The sequence below is a fragment of the Phalacrocorax carbo genome, chromosome 1 (genome assembly GCF_963921805.1).
Source record: "Phalacrocorax carbo chromosome 1, bPhaCar2.1, whole genome shotgun sequence".
NCBI classification, from domain to species: domain Eukaryota; kingdom Metazoa; phylum Chordata; class Aves; order Suliformes; family Phalacrocoracidae; genus Phalacrocorax; species Phalacrocorax carbo.
This window is the reverse complement of record NC_087513.1, coordinates 17733098-17753632: the sequence shown is the minus strand read 5'-3', so window position 1 is coordinate 17753632 and position 20535 is coordinate 17733098. Positions and strand designations below refer to the sequence as shown.

At 41.8% G+C, this 20535-nt stretch overlaps 1 protein-coding gene across 1 annotated transcript in view; it reads right to left on the bottom strand.

The window, feature by feature from the left end:
• Window positions 1-20535, bottom strand: part of GRAMD4 (GRAM domain containing 4) — an 83091-nt gene that overhangs the window by 51835 nt on the left and 10721 nt on the right. Inside the window, exon 2 of the mRNA XM_064445505.1 lies at window positions 5408-5618. Coding sequence (XP_064301575.1) covers window positions 5408-5618 — 211 coding nt within the window. The remainder of the gene's footprint in view (window positions 1-5407; window positions 5619-20535) is intronic.

The following is a 20535-nucleotide window of genomic DNA, read 5'->3' as shown; positions in this document are numbered from 1 at the left end:
TTCCCTCCCCAAACCCCCTTCATCCTGTGAGCCCTGGGATTTTGTTTTGTGCACCAAGCACCAACACCGCCTTCACTGTACAGCCATGGACAAGGTCCAAGTCACTCCTTAACTGAACAGATGCAGACCTGTCCTCTCCACCTGCAGCACCGCACATCTTCAGCATCACACAGAAACGTAACTGACCAACTTCCTCCTTTCATTTTACTTGCACATCATCATACACAAATTATTTTTCTCTAGGAATATGTAGAATATGTAACAAATTGCTGGTCTCATTTCCAAATTTGTAATTAACTTAGAGAAGAGCAGGTCTCAAACATGGAGGATGGGAAGCAATGAGGACACAATGTGCCAAACCAACCACCCAAGTCACTCCTCAGGGCCCAGCAGTGACCAGGACACAACACAGGGAAGAGGTAGCTTAAAATATAAAATTTTAACTTGCATTCATGCGAGCAGCTATGCGGGGGAAAAGTCAGGTACGGTCTGTAGCGATAGGACAACAGGTTATGGTTTTAAACTAAAAGAGGGCAGATTCAGGCTAGATATAAAGAATAAATTTTTTGCAATGCGGGTGGTGAAACACTGGCACAGGTTGCCCAGAGAGGTGGTAGATGCCCCATCTCTGGAAACATTCAAGGTGAGGTTGGACGGGGCTCTGAGCAAGCTGATCTAGTTGGGGATGTCCCTGCTCACTGCAGGGGGTTGGACTAGATGACCTTCCAACTCAAAATAGTCTATGATTCTTCAGTAATACAACTACGGAGCTTATCTAGAGAGGTCACAGTCTCCCAAGTTTCTCAACTGACACTTCGTGTGCATTTTCTTGCTTCAAATTATGAAAGGGTTCCCTGTGGCTGCTGCATTTACCTGCTGTAAGGAAAGGGAAAACCCAGCAACACTGCCCAAGAACATTCTGCATGAATAGCTAATCCTTAGTAGCCACTCTGGGAAGCATACCCATATTGGCAAGCTCCTAAAACACAGATATATTTTGCATAAATTTTAAAAATAGCTAGTGCTAGCCAGGTTTAGAGCCTTTAATACCTTAACTGTAATGTTTGCACCACACTTTATATCTTCCAATCACTGTAAATAAGGTGACCGATATAGAAGTGTTTAAGGTTTTAATTGACCTGTTTCAGGAAAAGCCATACTGTACTGGAACAGCAATTAATTTAATGTTTTCTGTACTACAATAACTCAGATTTAATCCTAGCACACTGGCAGGAAACTTGAACAAGTAGATTAGACTGCATTCAGTACAATATGCCAGGTACAAGAGAGCTTCAATTTGCAATGCTCACTGCCGGGTTAGTGCAGAACCTCCATGGGTTTAAACACAAATTTGTTCTTTCCCCTCCTCTGTCAAAGGGGACATGATCCTCCTCTGCACTGAGTTCATTTGTATACCCGTACATAGTACTGAACATCTCCCTTTTATAAAACCAGGGCATTTTTCACATTAAGAGTACATGAATTCATCTATAGTACAAAAAAATGAAACATAGTCAAAATGAGACAAATCAAGCCAGAACTGGCAAATACAAGGGTGATGTATGATTTTCAGGGCACAGTCTCCATCCCCAAACATTTGAAACTTCGCAAATCAAGTTGCCAGAGCAATGTTTTAAAGCTTTTTTTAGGTGCAGAATTATGGTCTAGCGGGAAGAAAGCCATGTTGCATCTACAGAACAGGAAACCACAATGGCACTGAATAAAGGGAACTTTAATTACCGAGCAAGCATCACGTGAATTTCTAAAGTCACAAGAAGACAAATGCCAATACATTCACTATTAGGAAATAGGAATGAACCAAGTCACCCCTCCATCTATTTCATGATTGTGGTGTTTTTACAAAATAATGCAGAAATTACAGTGCTGTATACAGTGCTGAATGTTCTTGCTTTAAAAAACACAGCCAACCACCTATGGCAGAGAGGGAAGGGAAGAAGAAATCTGGGAAGCCATTCAGGAGCTGAAAGAGATGTTTAGGAGAGAGCTTATTTTTTAAACCAATAGGGCTGTCTTGGCAATGATCTGATCACAGTGTCCAAGTACCCACAGAGACCCAAGTACCTGCCATCCAAGACACACCTGGTAGTCAGGGCACTTAAGAGGGGGAAAAAGTACCCACACAAGCAAACAGCCAGCCTGTAAGTTGAGACCAAACTAATTCAAATTAATAGTAAGACACCTTTTGAACAAAATGTCTCAGAAACCAGAGGAGAATTCAAAGGAAAATAACAAATCCTTCCAACCTCAGAGATCTCCTACCAGGACCAAGCTGTGTGCTTTACCCAAACATGAATTTGGATGTTTATTATTGAACTAAACAGGTAAAGCTCAGAGTTTTAAGATAAAGACTATAAGATGACCTCATCTGGCCATCCTTTCTGTCCTTCCACAGGGTGTAAATTTTGTAAATGCTTTTTCAGTAAGACATGTTTAGTGCTGGGACTAAGTCCCACTGCTGTATCTGTGGCTTGGGACTAAACATTCACTTCACTTGCTGGAGGTGTGCAACAGAGGATGCTCTTTGCAGATAGTCAGGACCCTACAATCACAAGCTTTTATGACAAGGCTTTTTAGTCTAAAACCTCCACTTGTAGCAAGTTTTTTGCATACACTTGTTGTCAAGTTCAGGCACATACATAAAGAAGAGGCACCTAATGTGCACATTTCCAAGTGTGTTACGTACCCTTGAGGCACAGTACAGAAGGGCCTTTCATTCATATGACTGTGCTGTACTGTTCTCATAGACAGAGATCTTTCTTTAATGGCTCCATAATGATTAATACACCAGACTGGGGGTGGGGGGGAACTACCACAAAAAAAAGTGGGGGGGGGGGGGGGGGGGGAAGTACAGAGGGGCAGAGATTAAGCCCTTGTCAAGGGAATTGCTGACAGTAGAGCTGTAGACATCTACATATTGAAGATGCAGATAAGGGGACCAGGACTCAAATTTTACATGTGTATGCTCGGTTCCAAGCCACCAGTCTTGCTCTTGCAAGCCCATCAGTTCTGCACTCAGATTTCAATAGAAACAGTGAAGCAACAGAACTAGAAGCACAGTACAGCTCACATCTATGTGAAAAAACATGCAGCCTAACTTCAATTTATGCACAAGACTTGCACTGACTTTTGTATGCTGTCAACAGTTCCCCAAAGGTATTAAACAGGAAGAAACCAACAAGACTTGGTCTTCTCATGATTGATATAATGAAAGTATAATACTAAGTTGCTTACAGAGCCTGTAGAAGAAAATCACTCTGTATAAGGTTTAGTCACTGAATTAAAAACAATCCAGGCACTCTTCAACCATATAATCTCAATAAGAAACAGAGACATAATTCAGAATTGCCCTGTTCACATGATCTCTCAGCCACTATTTTAATATTGACTTAAATATACAAGCATTACTTTCTTTACTCCCAGCACCTGTGCAGCACACGGGATTACTTCTTCTCCCTTCATTTTATGGATGGGCAGCAGCACTTAGTGGGCAGATGCCAGTGAGGGCCAAGTGCTAATCCCCTAAACTTCCCATCTGAAATTTATCCCTTATGCGTCAGACCTCTTTCCTCATGCAAGTTTGCTTATTTTGCTCGTATCTGTAACACAGCTGCTGCTCTTGGACTATTCTGGATTCACACTGGCTTTGGAGCTCCCAAACATCAGGAGCAGGGCAAAACAACAAGTCTGATGCTGTTGCTGCTTTCCTCTCTCCCTTTCTCCGTTTTTAAAGAACTATACTCAACTGTATCCCAAGAACGTAGATCATGACAGCCAGCTTAACAGTGTGTTATCAGCCAGAAATCCAAGTGTTTCTCTTCAAATTACCTTTCAGCACACAGAGCTCAACAATTTGAGAAAACAGAAACCATCACTGCAGATGTGTAGCTGTAAGGCTTTATAACTAGTCAAAACTGTAGGTTTACCTCACTATTCCCTCGGCCAAGCCATCCTGGAGCTAACCTCCTTTAGTTAGGAGAAGAAATATGGAAAATAGTATCTAGGGTTTAGTTTAAGACAGATCTTTCTGTAGTCTCTAGCTCTGCCATCCAGACCCTTCTGATTAGATACAAAGGGTATTCCCTGCTCTCCACACATAAATACAATGCCTTAAGTTTAATGAAAATAAACCAGTATTTACCTACAAAAAAACCAGAAAATACCACATTGGAAGGGCAGCAGCACAGATTGGTCCCAGCATACACAATGCTTATATCTTAACAAATCACAGTCTTCAGTAGAATAAGCAAAGGAAAGGCATTCAACAGACTTTCCTTGTCCATGAAGCTTGAGGATCTGCATACAATAGACACTTTGTCACTGAAAAATGCTATGTTGTTACCACTTTTTTGTTCCATGATCATAGGAAAAAAAACTCTGGCAAAAGAGCTCCATATAAGCAGGATTGTATGTGATACCAAACAAGGCCACTTAAATTTAAAAGAACTTAATAGCTACAGAACAGGATACAAGCTGCCAAACCCAAAGGAGATGCTTAAGCGTATACAGTTAGAAGTCTTAGTTTAACACTTGTGGTGAGCAAGCCCTGTGCTTCTAGAAATGCACTTTCACACAACAGCCTGACCACATTTTGGGGATAAAAACTGCATGGCGAGTTTCCAAACAGGGTGGTAGAAATTCTGACTTCCAAGTCACGTTCTAGAATACAGGTCACAAATTGTAATTTAGATTATAGTACTCTAAGCTCAAGGATCCACAGCCATTTTTTAACTGTTAAAGCAGGATTTTTTTTTTAATCAATACTTTTCCTGAAACAGCATCTTTTAAAAAGGTAGGTCTGTTTGAGTGCTTCTGCTTACAAGCACCAAAAGATTTTAGCACCTGAAGAGCCTTGCTCACCTCCTGCACAGGTTTAAGCCAGCTCTGTAGCATGGAAGTATTACTGGATACAACACTGCAGTGAAGAACAAGATTGTGTGACACTAACTCTGATGAAGCCACCAGTGACTCTCTAATCACCAGCTAGAGAGTGTGATTCTCTAACTCTAATGAAGTCTTATACCTACAGTCCTGGACAGTGAGCGATCTGAGCTTCTCAGACTGAAAAGAAGTCTTTCCTTCAGATCTGTTTGTTAGTAACTCAGCAAAGCAAATAAAAACCAGACAGCACTCAGAAAAACGTCCAAGGTTAACAAACCTGTCAATCCATGACATTTAAAACCAATAGCAGGGACAAGGAACGCTAACACTAAGATATTAATTTGATCTTTCCACAAAATGGAAACCTATTATTGGAAGGTTACTTCCTAGTCCACAAATCTTCAAGTGTTAAATCCAAAATATAGGGACAAAGAATTATTAATTTCTGTTGTTCTTCTGCCTGACAGCTATATAGCATAATATAACAATACTTATATCAAGTACTTACAGGGTCTCTCAGCTCTTCATTGTCTCGAGTTGATGTTCGAGGTATTTTCACTGGGATTTCATCTCCACATTCAGTGTCTGAAGCATTTGGAGACTCTGCTAAATCAAGGAACTCATCTCTCTTGTGACCTCTGAACCTTATTTTATCCAACTTCTTTAGCATGTTCAGCACTGCACTTTTCTGCTTTACCTTAACATGACGGTTGGAGTCTCTGCAAGAAACAGGACATCAAGAGTACTTTAGAAAGCTTATAATAAACCTAAATACATGCATTCTAATCACTGACTACTTCTAACCATCTTTCAAGGGCCTTCCTGCCACGGGAGGGAAAACATGATGCAGCTTAGCTTTTTTAACAGGCATTTTTTTCCACAGTGTAACAGATGCACGATTTGTTTTTCAGTAGTTGATGATTTAACATCTTCCCACACTATTATGGCCTCTTTCGCATGGCTATTTTTGAATCAAGTCAAAATGGGCACAAGCTAACAAACTGCACTCCAAAGAAAGATTAGGAAGTCACTTCCTAACAGGTTACTTGAAACAAAAAGAAGTTTAGCTGATAAGTCCACATTCTTCAACTTGCTGATACTTCTAATCAGAGACGTGAAATTCCACTAAGCTTCACAACTGATCTTTACATTCCCAGAAAAACTGGAGCAAAAAACATAGCAAGGCTATCATATCTCCCTACTGCTTCAAGCTAAGAAAACAGAAAGTACCAAGGGTTTACTGAAGAAAGCCACCAGACAGATCCATGCAGAAGATCCCACCAAAAACTAGAGATTGTTGAAATCTACCATAAACCACATTCAAATGCACTGCCAAAATCCTTAAAATTACCACTACTGACAATCCTGTATACCCTTTGCTAGATTTCTATTACTTCCTTTGAGATGCAAAGGAGAATCACTTTATTAGTGATGCTTTCACATTTTGTTTTTTAAACTAGTATGACCAAAACTTTACTGTAAGACAAACTGTGCAGCCAGTTTTTCAGAACGTGCAGGTGCCACAGCATCTGGAGGAATGAGAAATGCCCAGGACATTTCATTTCCTGAGACAGTATTTGACATAAGCAATACTTAATTTATAAATTATAAATCATAAATTGTACTGAGATTTTGCTTTTTAAAAGACAATGGAGGAAAATTCAATTAATGTATGTACACTCATTGTAATGGTAGCATTCCAAGACACTGCACTGTATCATTTCTAATTTAAACCAGACCATCTGAATCGCTCCAGTTTAGTGTTCTACACGTACCACATTCTGTACCAAAAGGTCCCGAGGTCCAACTTTAAGAAAAAAAAAAGTTAGGAAAGAAGTTAGGTCCTTCATCGTGCCACTCTAAGATGAAGTGGCTATCGCTCTGGCAGTTTATGACAAACCAGACACACTTTTCTCTCCTGTAAATTCTGTTCCTCAGCTCTGAGCACTCCATTTGGAGGGTGCCACAACGCTCTCCTAAATGGACTTTTGCAGTGGTAAAATATTTATTTTGAGGCAATTGTTCCTGTGACTATCCTTTTTCGGCAATGGTCAACACTCCCCTCCTCTTCCTTAGCTTGTCTACAACTACCTGAAAGGAAGTTGTAGCAAGGTAGGTGTTGGTCTCTTCTCCCAAGTCACTAGTGATAGGATGAGAGGAAACAGCCTCAAGCTGCAGTAGGGGAGTTTTAGATTGGTTATTAGGAAGAATTTCTTCACTGAAAGAGTGGTCAGACATTGGAACAGGCTGCCCAGAGAGGTGGTGGAGTCACCATCCCTGGGAGGTGTTAAAAAAACGTGTAGACGTGGCGCTTCAGGGCATCATTTAGGAGACATGGTGGTGTTGGACTGATGGTTGGGCTTGATGATCCTAGAGGTCTTTTCCAACCTTAATAATTCTATGGCACATCATCCCAGGCACTGTTATGAGATGAAAAAGCAAAAGGCAGATCTAGACATGCACCACTTCAGGCATATAAATAAAGAGCAAGAAAGGAGAGCCTTTCGCTACTGGCTCCCACAGCCTTTGCACTTGAGGCAATTCTCACCTAACACAAACCTCTCTTCAACAAAGCACTTCCTCTTTCCCTGTGGATTCTCTGCTTATCCTAACACTTTGGCAGTGACTATTCACACCAAGTTCAAACCAGATCACTCCCTTCAAGTCTGCCTTAGTTTGCACCTCTGTCAAGGTTTATTAGCACCCTTCACTTAAACGCAGTAGTTTGAAGCTAATACAAATCCCCTATAGTGCAGCTGGCAACCCCCCCCCCCCCAACTCTTCCTTTATTGGAGATGCTTAAAGTTGTGTTTAATATTTCACTTAGAGAATCACCTGCAGTAACTCACACCAACGTTATTTTTCTATGAAAAGCTTTTCTTTGAAGTTCTATTACTTGTCAAAGCCAAGTTTAAAATAGAAACGCTTCTTGCTTGTTCATTGACTATTTGGTGAAGAAACTTGTCAGCTATCACATCCAGGAATATCTCTAGGCCCTACTATTAATAGCAACTAGAGAGCAAATGTTATCAGGGAAGTTTAAACCTCAGACAAGCACCAGCACAATTGTGTCATGCTCCCTCCCGTCTCAAAGATCTTCATCTACGTTCAGCCACCTTTACATACTATGTAAGTCAGACCTACAACAAAGCAGTTGCAAACCAAGCCCAGTTTGTTCATCATCCATGCTGTCACTGTTAATGATACAGCTACATGAAGAAATAAGGATGGTAGGGTGCTATCCCTTTTCTGGTTGGCACTCATCAGCCCACACCAATGGAGGACAAGCATGCCTCCCAGGCCTTTTCTATCCCTCTTACAGATGGAGCAAATAACTCAAGGCTGCAGATGAACATTACTGTCCTGGGCAGAATCAGGATTCCTCAGTGTTCACCTGTTAAAGCCACATTTATCCACTGCTCCCCAAAGACCAGGGGCTGGACTTAGACCTCTCTTTACAGACTGGCTTATACAGCACTTCAATGGACATTTCAAGATATGAATTCAGTTTTCCCTTTAGAGGGATTCACATTCACTTACCACGAAAAAGAAGTGAGAAGCAATGAAAACATGTTGAGACAGAGCAACCTCCAACCCATCTCTTCAAACTTTGACTTCTGGCAATGAAGAATGAGAGACCCATGAGGCCAGTGAAAAGGCCCAGTGATGTAACTACCTGGGTTGGACACCATTTGGGAACATGAAGTCCTAAACTCCAGCCTTCTCTTAGGATGGTTCATGCACTTCAGCCCTAGTCACAGAATAACCTGGCCAACAGATGTACCCATGAAGACACTTATGGTATTCTTTTACTACTAAAACTGATATACCTACCCGTAAGTGTGTTACCACCTGGTCTTTTAAAAATTCAAACCTTTCTTTAAAGTGCTAACAGATCACTCCACTGAACACAGTCAGCTTAAATTTTGTAACACAGAGGCTAGCAAAGAGAGATGTCATCAGTGTCAATATTTTTGAAGTATTATTCAGTAGGTTACTACTTCCTCTTTTAATGGTCAAAGAATCATGTTCCTAGTCATTTTTGTAAGTGCTTTAAGTAGAAGAAGCTGTTGTATAAAAATATCTGCTCGGTTATAATTTAAAAATAATAAGATCATTTTGTCTAAAAATTGTTTTGAGTGCACTAGGCTCCCAGATTACTTACAGTTACATTAGATTAACCTAAGCTCGCCAAGAAGCTCCTATAGAAACTCATCATCTGGCTTCCAGCCAAATGCACAATTTAAGACAGGCTTTTTATGTCAGCAGGCTGTTCTTGCAACTAGCAGCTTTTCTTTTTTTTAGATAAAGATCAATAAATACGGGAACACTTCAGCAGTTTCAGGCTCACTAGAAAAAAAAAACTTCTCAAAGACTTTGTATTCCAAGTAGCTTGGATCAAATTTAGACAAGCTTGAGGAAGCTTTTGTAAAATAGAAGACCAGAATCTGACCTAGAATTAGCTTTACTGTAAAATACAGTAACTAAATATCAAAACCACTTGCTTCACCATCATTGCTATTCATACCCTCACCCTCTCCCAACTACCCATCCACATCACGGCCTCAGCTCGCTCAGCTCTAAGTTTTGGGCTGTTTCTAGTAACTCCCCATACCAGCAACAGCAAAACCAACATGCAGTTCAGCACATGCAGAGCTCAGAGTGTGAATGTAGACCTGCATCTCTTTCTGCATTCAAACTGTAAACAAACATTATGAAATTATAATATAAATAAAACCATTTTAAGTCCATGCATTGTAAACACCCATCTCCCAACACTGTCATATATGTAACAATAATTGTTCTCACTACCATACAACAAACAAGATGTTAGTAAGAATTAAGACTGGTATCATGCTTGCAAATTATTAACTTGAGCAAAATGAAAATCAGATCCATCCTCCCAAGTCAAGTTTATTTCTCCATACAAACACCTTACCGTTAACGTAAGCAACAGGAGATCTTTCCCACATTCAATGCTGTAACCAAGTGCGGCAGAACACAGTAAGGCAGACGCTGATTCTGCAAGACTGATCTAGGTCCAACTTTGTTGCACCTCAGCCAGATCTAATAATACTAGCAGGCCCTCTCTCGTAATATAGTAAGGATATCTTACATTAACATGCTTACAAACAAGGCTATTCAGGCAACAGGTTTTTAAGAAGGTAGCTTTTATTTCTCTTGTTGCAGTAGCAGGGGTCAAACCAGCAAAATTAAACAGCAGCCTGTAAAAATTATCCCGAAGTCCCAAATAATCTAGTAAAATACTAGGCAACAGTTTATGTATGCAGGACTTGATTAGTGAAAAAGGTCTATATTATCCAGACTTTAAAATTAAAAAAAGAAACAAAAAAACCCCCACCAAACTAAAATCATCTTTAAAGGTGTTTTTTTTAGTTGACACTAATACCTAGCTGCTAAAGCAAATCCTTCAAGGCTGAAGTTTTATTCCTTTTACAGAGGGCCAAAGAAGAGATTACTTTATTTGGACCTAATATGAAAACCCTTAATTAACCCCCCAGTAACTGTCAGACGTTCAGTTTTAAGCGAATACATCAAGACCCAAAACCCCAAACCAACATATGCACACATTCCAAACTTATGCTAAGTAGAGAAAAAACAAGTTTTACCAAACTTCCACATAAAAATCATACGGAGATCTAGCACAGCTTTTTCTGCCTATGTTTACAGAGAGGCTTCAGCAAGAAGACAACCAGCTGCCGGAGAATGAGAAGAGCCAGCCTGTGAGCACAGCCTAGAAGGGTATTCGTTTGCTCCTATGGACATCCTCCCCGCCCCTTTGTGCCACTGCTCCTCCCACACTCTGCTTTTGCATCAACGTGGAAGAGGTTGGGATGCAGAAGGCAGGCGGGAACTCAGGGAAGGGCAGCACTCAGTGCACTGCTGCTGTCTGAAATCTGCCTTAACTCGCCTTACTATCTTCTGTACAAGTGGCTTACAGGTTTTGGTTTTCTTTTGTTGCATCCAGGTTTTTTTACACAAGAATATGCTGAATCGGACTGTGGCCTGGTAGACCAGGCAGACATTGAACAGATAAATCTTCACATGCGCTTTGTTGGGAAAAGGACTCTGCTTTGCAACACAGCAATTCAGTTTTCCTTAGCTGTTAACAAAACTCAAACCAGCTACACAAAGTCAAACAGCATTACCTCAGCAAGTGTTCATCTGGAGCCTGGGGGACAAAAAAAAAAACCAAAAAAACAAAAACAGAAAACCCCACTAAAACATCGTCAATGAATTTCATCTTAGGTCAAAAAGGCCATACCAGACTGACACAGCAAAGTAACCTTCAAAGCACCTGTGTTGCTTTCAGTAGAAAACAGGCATTTCAAAAAGCTGAAGACAACATTGGAGTTGAAGCAAATCTAGCATAACCCTAGTTCTCATCTTTACATGCCATCTCCTTCAGATTCTCCTAATCTCAAAATGCCTTTCTGCAGAAGTCCAGGGTAAGAGCTCTGGTATCCAAGAAAAGCAAGGCTGTGTGTGGGAACAAATACAGACACTGTGTCAATACCAGGATGTTTTGATCATACCAGGGACGTGCGAATTGAGGGAGTAGAAAGTATCAGTGTTATGTTACTTATTCATTACTACTTCACTAAAATGCCCCTGCATACTACCCTAAAAGAGCTGACAGGAGAGCAGGAACACAAGACACAGTCAGGCCATCCACATACCAACTGATACTGAAAACAAAGCTTGCTGTGCTGTTTTTCTGGACGTGTCTAACTAAAACTGGAAGCCTCAGTGAGTACATCTAAGCCTAGAACAGATTCACGGTCCAGCTCTATATACTGCTCTGTGCAAAAAGCTCCCTCTTGCTACACGATTTTTCTTCTCCCCAATTTCTCATTTTAATGGACAGAATCTCATCTCAAGTCACTGTCTGAACATTTTGTACTTATTAATATTTAAGAAACTAACCAGAGTAAGATCAATTGACTGCACTTGAGAGCTCCTTGTCTGCTCAGCTTTTCTTCCCTCTGTGCACGCACTTCTCAGTTTGCTCTCCAGAAGGCTTACATCTGTGAAGAAAGCCAAAACTTACCCACAGGGTCTCTTCTTGAGCAACACGGAGTGGTTTTGCATAGATGAAGTTGGCACCTTTCAAGAAAACTTTACATTAAGTTCAACTCAACAAGATGCTTAAGCACACAGATTGGACACAAACCTCAGTGGAGACCTTTCATGAATGGCGCCCATGCGAGACATATCCTCCAGGACTACGCAATACGTTAAGTTCTCTGTATAGAATGATGTCATCATTTCTCATTGGAAACGAAGAAACAGCAATACTTTGGGCCAAACATCCAGCTGAACTGGCCAAGAGCAGCTTATAAACACTCTCCAAAAGTTATAAGCGTTGCACAAGTGCCCTCAATTTCTGACATCAACAAACATGCAGGGCTTGACCTTCAGAGCGGAGCTCTGCCCACACTCAACCCATCACAGGCTCATCCTGAAATTAGTCACTGCCTTAGCATCACAGCGTGGTAAAGCCTTCCTCCAACTACGTCACCCTTGGCCCCAGGGTCATAACATGATGTAATGCATATACAGAGCAAACTGCTTTCTGGTTTTGAGCAACACCTACTAAAAGCTCCCAACCCTTTCAGGGTCAGGAGTCCTTAAAACTCTAGGGATAGTCTAGACTAGGTAGCAATAGACTAGAGGGATAGACTGTTCATTTTTTTTTGTATGAGAGATGAAGTTATCAGTTAGGCTACCTATAGTGTAGAGAAATATTATGCTTAGTAATCCAGGTTTATTTTTCCCTTGAGTTTAAAGGGAGATGAACAAAGGAAATACCACCAGAATCATCTCCCCTGCATTACGGACTGCTGGCAGAAGCAACGCTCGATTAACATGGGTCAGAAATGAGCAGGAAGTTGTGCTTCAGTGTTGCAGGCTTAATTAGACACAGCTATTAATTAAGCATCAACTTTGAAACGATTGAAATTGCCCACTGACTGGGTGGAGGAGGGGAGGACAAAAAAGTGGAAAGCAGTGTACCATGCACTACGGTACAACACGGGGATGGGAGACAGAGGTTCAACATACCAATCTTGCTTGCCAGTGGTGAGGTTGCCACAGCAACCATAATGCAGCTTCATGAATATGCATTACGCTAAAATCTATTTTTTTCCCAAAAGAGACTAACGTGTCATTCAGCTTACAACATGAAGCTGCCTGGGAGATGAATCGGGGTTGTACGATAAAAGTGACTTGTCTTCAAAACCTTCAGCTCGGCTGTTGCAGATGGGAGGGGTTGGGGAAGAGGGTACACACATGACATGGCAGCACTGGGCTGTAGGACTCTCTTCTGTACCTGACGACTCAGCCAGAGGGCACTTCAGACGTTATTTGGCAAACATTTCAAGGCAGAGGTTCCCAAAATGAGCTGCTCTGTCCCTGCAAAGTTTCAGACCTGTGCAAGGCATTATCCCTTGACCACCTGGGGACAGGCCCTTCAGCAAGCCAGAGGAGGAGGTGCCTCCAGTGACCCTCCATGGAAGGACAGAGAAGGGGAAGCTGCTGCTTCTATTGCTAGGGGGACAGTGCCCAAGCCAGCTGAAACTGGGGGTCTTGGTTTGATCATCACTGGAATATTGTGGGTGGAGAGGCTCACAAAAAAAAAAACAAACACCAAACCACACACATGTACCTTTATAGGTCACACACCATTGTGTCAAGAAAGAAACCTAGGGTGGTGACTATTTCAGCTGAGTAGCTGTGAAGTCCTACTTTGTACTTAATCCCCCACTTAACATCACACCTCCAAAAACACACCCCTTCCACAAACAGGATGACACCCTACACACTTCTGTCTCTCTTTCATCATGAAACCTAAAATTAGCAAGCTTTGTTAAATTAATTTCTTGTAAAGTGGTAAACTGGAAATTTTAACTCCCAAAACAGGAAGATAAAGCCCATTTTTTCCTCAAGATGCCTGTGGGGGGGAAAAAAAAAGTGAAACTTTTACTATTCCATCTGAAGAGCAGCACCAAAAAGCCCAAGCCACAGAGGAGCTCGGGCAGCACACGCAGACTGGAGAAGCCACCAGTTCAAGCCATGGGGCAGCAAGTAGTTGCTCAGCACTGGTGTTTGCCAGCTATTCTGCCTGGCAGATATCCTGTGAAAGGGGTAGTGTGTCGTGACAGTAGTAAAAGCTTATCACCCTCCAGATGAAACCCTCCTTTCCTGGTCACCCACTGGGTCCCCCCCCTCGCCACCCCTGTCCTCCCTGCTGCATACCCATCTCAATCCCAGACAAGCCTAGCCAAGCCTGAAGTCTGCTTGATCACAGGCTGACACCACAGGGAGCAGCCCCATTCATTCCTGCCATGGCCGTTATGTCACTTGACCACTCATGCAGTTTATCAGCTCAATGCTGATACAACCAATTTTTGTGTTTGTTTTCTGGCAAGGTCAGTCTAATCAGAGCAGACAGTTATGCGGCCTCACTCATGGTTGCACAAGCTATTAGAGCTGTGGTCCTTCCCACACAGAAAATGTTTCTGGTCATGGGCAGAGAGAGAAAGCATCCTGTTACAGCAGCCACCTGCACTTACATCGGGTTAAACAACTGCAAAGCCTCACCCTAAAGACAACATTTATAAAGCTGCCATAAGGTGCATTTCAGAAATCAGTCCCACACCAGAGCTTCAGTCCCTCCTCTGAGGGATGGGGAAAGAGCTTGTCACAGCTCAGCATTGACACAAGGGTTTTTCTGCTTCTCCACTCTGAATTTTGCCTACTAGTCAGGGGAGCTGAGGGCAAAGATGGCAGGATGAACATCACCAGCTCAGCAAGAGCCTCTGCATTCAAGAAGGCTCAGGCAGCTCAGGTCTGGCTGGTCTTCAACCAAGGAAAAAACCAGGGCACAGGGAAAGCAATGCCACAAGCACGCACCACAACTGCCTCTAAAAACAAAGAGACATAGGGGTGACGGATGGGGGCAAAGGATGGGGCATGGATAACAAAGGGTAAGATTAGGCTATCACTGCATGTATCTCCTCTTCCACTGTTCAAACAGAAGCAGCCTAGCTTGACATAGCACTCAGAATAAAATCGGTAAAAGTCAGAAGTACACGTACTAGCATGGAACAACTTATTCAGACTAGTAAGTATATTATGGAAAGTGATCACTAAGCTGTCTAGGAAGTGTGAACCATGCCAGCCCTGAAGAAGAATTTTAATTCTATCCTTTCAAGTACAATAAGTGCAGGTTATTGAGACCAATGCAGTTATACGTGTTTGAGGCTGACTGCATTTTTCATAACCTTAACTGCATGTTCATTATCTTCGGATGATAAATACAGGTAAATCAGAGAACTGAGGTACTGCTACAAGAATACACTGTGGAAACAAACCACAATTGAGGCTTAGAAAAAGACACTTTGAGAACAGCCCTGGAAGGTCTATGCAGAATGGCTTGGACTTAACAGGTATTTCTTGAAGGGGACTCTCAGCAGCAGGCAAGCACTTCATCTGCTCAGAGTGACTGCTCGTAGCTCACCCAGCAACTTCAGGAACAGAACAAAGGTATAAAACATGGTCTAGTTTTGAAGAATAATGAAATAGCCCTGTTTTGGTAAGCAAAGATTTCACCCTGCTATTCATTGGGAAAAAAAATAAGAGGTACACATTTGAAGCAGGATTTGAAGCAACTCACGGCTAACAACTGTAGCCTGACAAATCTCGACTGGCCTCCACGCAAGGTCTGTACCTCCACTGAGCATAGCTGAGAGCACGCAAGGCATTGCTGAAAGAGAGCCCTGACCCAGCCCTTACCAACAAACATTCACAGCACCATGCATAGGCAGCTTGCTGGTTTGAACACCACTTTGCATGTGCCACAGTGCCAAGCTACCTATGCATTACAGTTTCACTAATGGCAAGACCACAGCAAAGGAGTTACTCAAGCTATCAGGCAGACCTGCAACTGCTGTGCTACATATACAATGATAAAATGAACTCCCCTAGTTTTTTGTTCGCAAAGGAACCACAGGGCCACGTTCATAGTCCCTGAGTCATTCTGCTATCGGGACACCTCACTGAGAACATCAAGTTGGTCTATCTTGAGGGGCTTCCCTCAGTTTAGGGAGACAATTCACCAGGACCCAACATTAACAGCTCCGTAAGCAAGTAACAAAAGTTATCATGAAACAGCACAGATGTGAGATTTCAGAGAAAGATTCCCAGGACACGGTGATTTTTTGTACAACACTTTGTAACTTGCTTCTGCAAGCTTTAACTATTCTACTGCTGATTTGAGAATCCATTAAGGCTCAAAAATACCTATGTTGCAAAAATAAACCACATGAAAAACAGGTAAGTGTTTGAGATGCCCATCATTGATTTCTGTAGTCAGCACACAGCTGACAAAAGGAACTGAGTCTTACTAAACACCAGTAGCTCTCCAACCACCATACAGTCATAAAAATAATTTTAATAAGTCAAAATTTTTTAACTTTTCCCCTCATGAGTAAATAAGTTCAACATTTTTGGTACATGAAGAAGAACTACAAAGACATAGCTAACACATACCAAATTACAACCACCACTATAATTAAGAACCTTTAATTTCCATCCTATATACTGGCCTGAGCTTACAAAGAATGTTTATAATCCTCAAATCCCCACACATATCCATGTGAGAAGTAGTGCTGCTGTGTTCTGTTCCTTATCCCTTCCTCTCAACAAAAACCTGCAAATGCTCCTGACAATGGTGCTACAAACACAGAATGTATAGGGCAGAAAAAAAAAAGAAATTACTATGTGGATTTTGCAAGTTTGTAGTGTTGTAGTTCCTCATCATGCCAACTTCTAAATGAAGGGGCACAGAGGATTGCATAAAAACTTGCACACATAAGATGTAAAAGGACACTGTGTGAAAGGCTGCTATGCTGCACAACACATTAAGTAGGGATTTATCCAAATTACATGAAGGAGTAATGTAAAAACAGCAAGTTTCATACAGTAAGTCTGGCTTCAGGCATCAGCTTCATTCCTGGTACTGTCTGCACTACACAGCCACTTGTAAAAGCCATGTAAACTATTCCCTCAAATCTTATCACAGAGTAAAAAATTCAAGGTCAAGCTCCCACCAGACCAACAGAAATGTGAACTGCAGCTCGGTTGGAAAGCAGCACTCTGGAAAAGAGCCGCCTCCTCCATTCCCACCCACACAGCTCGTCAAAAGATGAGAGGGATATTTTTCTCCACATAGCAGAGTTTGGAAGCAGCAGAGGAAGCTGCATCACACAGAAAAGTACCGAACTTGTCCTCTAGGTATCACAGACCTTTCCTCCGTTCCTTCAGAGAGAAACTCTGTACGTAGGTTCGTCTGCACTGTTGGCACATTTGCTATAAACAGGACTGAATCACAGTACCCAAAAGACAGTTTTGATTTCTGGACTGCAATTATTTGTTTAAATAATTTGGCTATTTAACAAACTTCTCTCAACACAATGAAATGGCAGGCTTAAGGTTGAAAGGCCCTGCTGTTCAAGGTAATCTCCCTTACAGGAACAAGCCTCTATTCCCTCACATTTCAAACTGCATCATTCCCTCAGTAGGCAGCATATCTGCTCTTTGTCCCCTTGCTTACAGGAGTAATCCTGAATTAAAACCAAACAAAAAAAACCAACCAAACAAAAAAAAAAAAAACACAACCCACCCCCAAACTAAAACCAAGCTGATATAGGCAGACCAAGGAGCAGAATATCCATCCCTATGAGAAACTAGCGGAGCCACAAGGAATATAGACACAATCCTCAAAGTTAACTCTTTTGTTTAGCAAACTGCTTGGGTATTCTGCCACAACTTTCATTTCACATTTTGATTTTAACATGCTTTGGACAGCAAAAATAAGTGGAAATCTTTGCTATTAACTCTGATTTTTCCAAGAAGCATGTGTAGTCTGGGCATCTCCTCCACACTCTCTCCCTATAACCTCTGTGCATAGAATCAACCGCCATTAAAAAAAAAAAAAAACAAAACAAAACACAACACAACTTTGGTGATATCTGTAACTGCTCTAAGTAGAGGAAACAGTAGTTGAAACACAGACACCAGTCCAGCCCAGGGAAAGGCTACCATACGTGCTTAGCAGTTGTGACAGTTAAATAGGCAACTGGTGGAGAAGTATCAAGGTGAGGCTGAGCAGAGGGTGTCCCCTCACCCCACCAGCAGTTATAGATTGGGGACAACAGCATGGGTCTATGTCAGGAAGGGGAATAACCTCATAAAGAGTGACAGAGCCTGCGGGTCAGACTCATAGGGAAATACATGAGAGGGAAAGAAGGGGGGGGGGGGAGGGGGCAACGGCGACAACATTACTCCAGTTAAGTTTCCCACGCATTCTTGTCTTTTCTCCCAAATTTTATTAGTTCATTAAACCAATTTCATTTTGCAAACAAACCCAAAATAACTCATCACTCAAAACACTCAACACTCAACCACAATGAACTCCGGCCAGCAATCATAACCCATGCGGCTCCAGCCACACACAGCGCAGCTCGGCTGTCCACCTTCAGCAGCTTGGCATACATGGCTACACGTGTGACCAGTGGAGAAGGGAGGAAAGATGGAGATATACAGCCATATTCTATAAGCAATTTTGAGGCTTCCTTAAAGCATGCATAGAGTTGAGGAAAACTAAACAAAAAATAGCATAATTTCAAGAAAACACAGAAATGACGTGTTATGTAAGTCTGCAGGGAAGGTACAAAGCCTCTTCCCAGCAAGTAAACCAGTCAGCTGAGGCTATTACCATAAACTAGCCCAGTTCTTACTAACTTGGCCATATTTGTAGGAAATTAACATGTTAATCGTGCTTGTTATATCCTATTGCCTCATAACTGCAGATAGCAAAAAAAATTATACACAGCAGTTAACAACTACATTTTTGAAACTGCTTGAAACAACTGGAACAAGGTATCTTAGAGCAAGCCTTTCAATAAACCAGGGCACACCAACATACCCAGCTTCCCTCCTCTACTGATGAGTGCCTCCTCTTGGTAGCATCACCCAAGTATAGGTACGTGCTAAGTGGCGTTTCTCCCAAGAAAAGCCAGCTCCTCTCTTGATAGAGCCATATTAGTAAGTTTTCCACTGTGTTTCAACACAAGATGTACCAGACACAAGGAAGAGGCAGAAACACAGTCTCTGCCAGTTTGGTTTTTTGACCCCAGACATGGGGTAACCTATGAATCAGTAGTGTTCAGCTCTTCGGTTTATTAACCAAGCCTGTACAAGCACTCTATCACACTTTTTGCATGCTCTATTTCAAAACAAAGTATTTTCTCATCTCAAAATGTCACAAATACACCGTCAAGCCTGTCAGGCTGCTAAAATGTTACAAACCCAATGACAGTAAATAGCAACCTGGCACATTGCTGAGCCTTCAGACTTGAAATAGATTTAAATTAACACAAAGATAGCAGGATGGAGAGTTTAGTAACAAAGTGAAGAAACCAAGGGAGAAGAAAAAGATTATTTCAGTCATCATTTCAATCAGACCAAGCAACTTAAGAGCCAGCTACAGGATGGCATTTATATCTGCCTCTAGACTGGGATGAGGGCCAGAATTACACTACTTGAGCTGACGGGTTTATTTATGCCATGATGATACTTCGGTTAGCAATGATAAAGGTCCAAAGGTCAAAGTACTTTAAGAAAAAGAGCCATATGCACACAGTATATTTTTCTGAGCAGTTATGGTTGGGGTGGGGAAGGCCACAAAGCTGAAGCCCAGTGACCACCCACAGACCTCCGAACAACCTCCCTAAAACTCCCTGAAAAATCTGGGGGAAGGAGTAGAAACAAAGACAGAGAGCAACATTTTTGACACTTCTGTCAGTCTCTTGACCAAGACTTCTTCCAGCTCTCACTTTTTCCCAATTACTTCATTAATATTCACATATTTAAATCTTGGAATTTTAAAAACTGAACTATGGATTTCACTTTTCAAGAAGGATCCTAAAAGATTAATTACCAACCATGCTCAAATATGGTTTGGGGATATTAAGCCTTTTGTTTACACTACACAAATGTTTCAACAGATACGGTCTCTCCAAGTCATGGAAACTTGGAATTCTGAGACTTTCTGCATTAATGACAGAAGCATGCTGAAGACTGCAGGACACGATCGAACCACCAGCTAGCACTGAACTCCCGCTAACCTCTGATTTGCTTATATAATGGCCATCGATATAAAAAAAACAACACAAACACACACACAAAAATGAACAACAAAAAACCATCACACTGAACCACCACACCATAAAAAAAACACCCAACATTATACAATATTATTCTTGAATATTTTAGCGATTCCAAGAGGCTCCCATCTGTACCCAAATGCAAGCATGAGGTTTGCTGGGGCAGGTGGGGCGGGGCACAGAAAAAGAAAGACAACATCTTTGAACTTCTTTGCTGTAGGTACCCGGGGCCTTCAGCTGCAGGATCTAGACAGGCTGACTAAATTTGAGCAGGGACTTGGATGGCTGTAAACAGGAGCCGGTTCTAAGCAAGACCTAAGTCACAGAAGAGGAGATGACAAGAAACAGGAACAGGCTGCCTTCAGGGTGAAAAGTTGTTAAAACA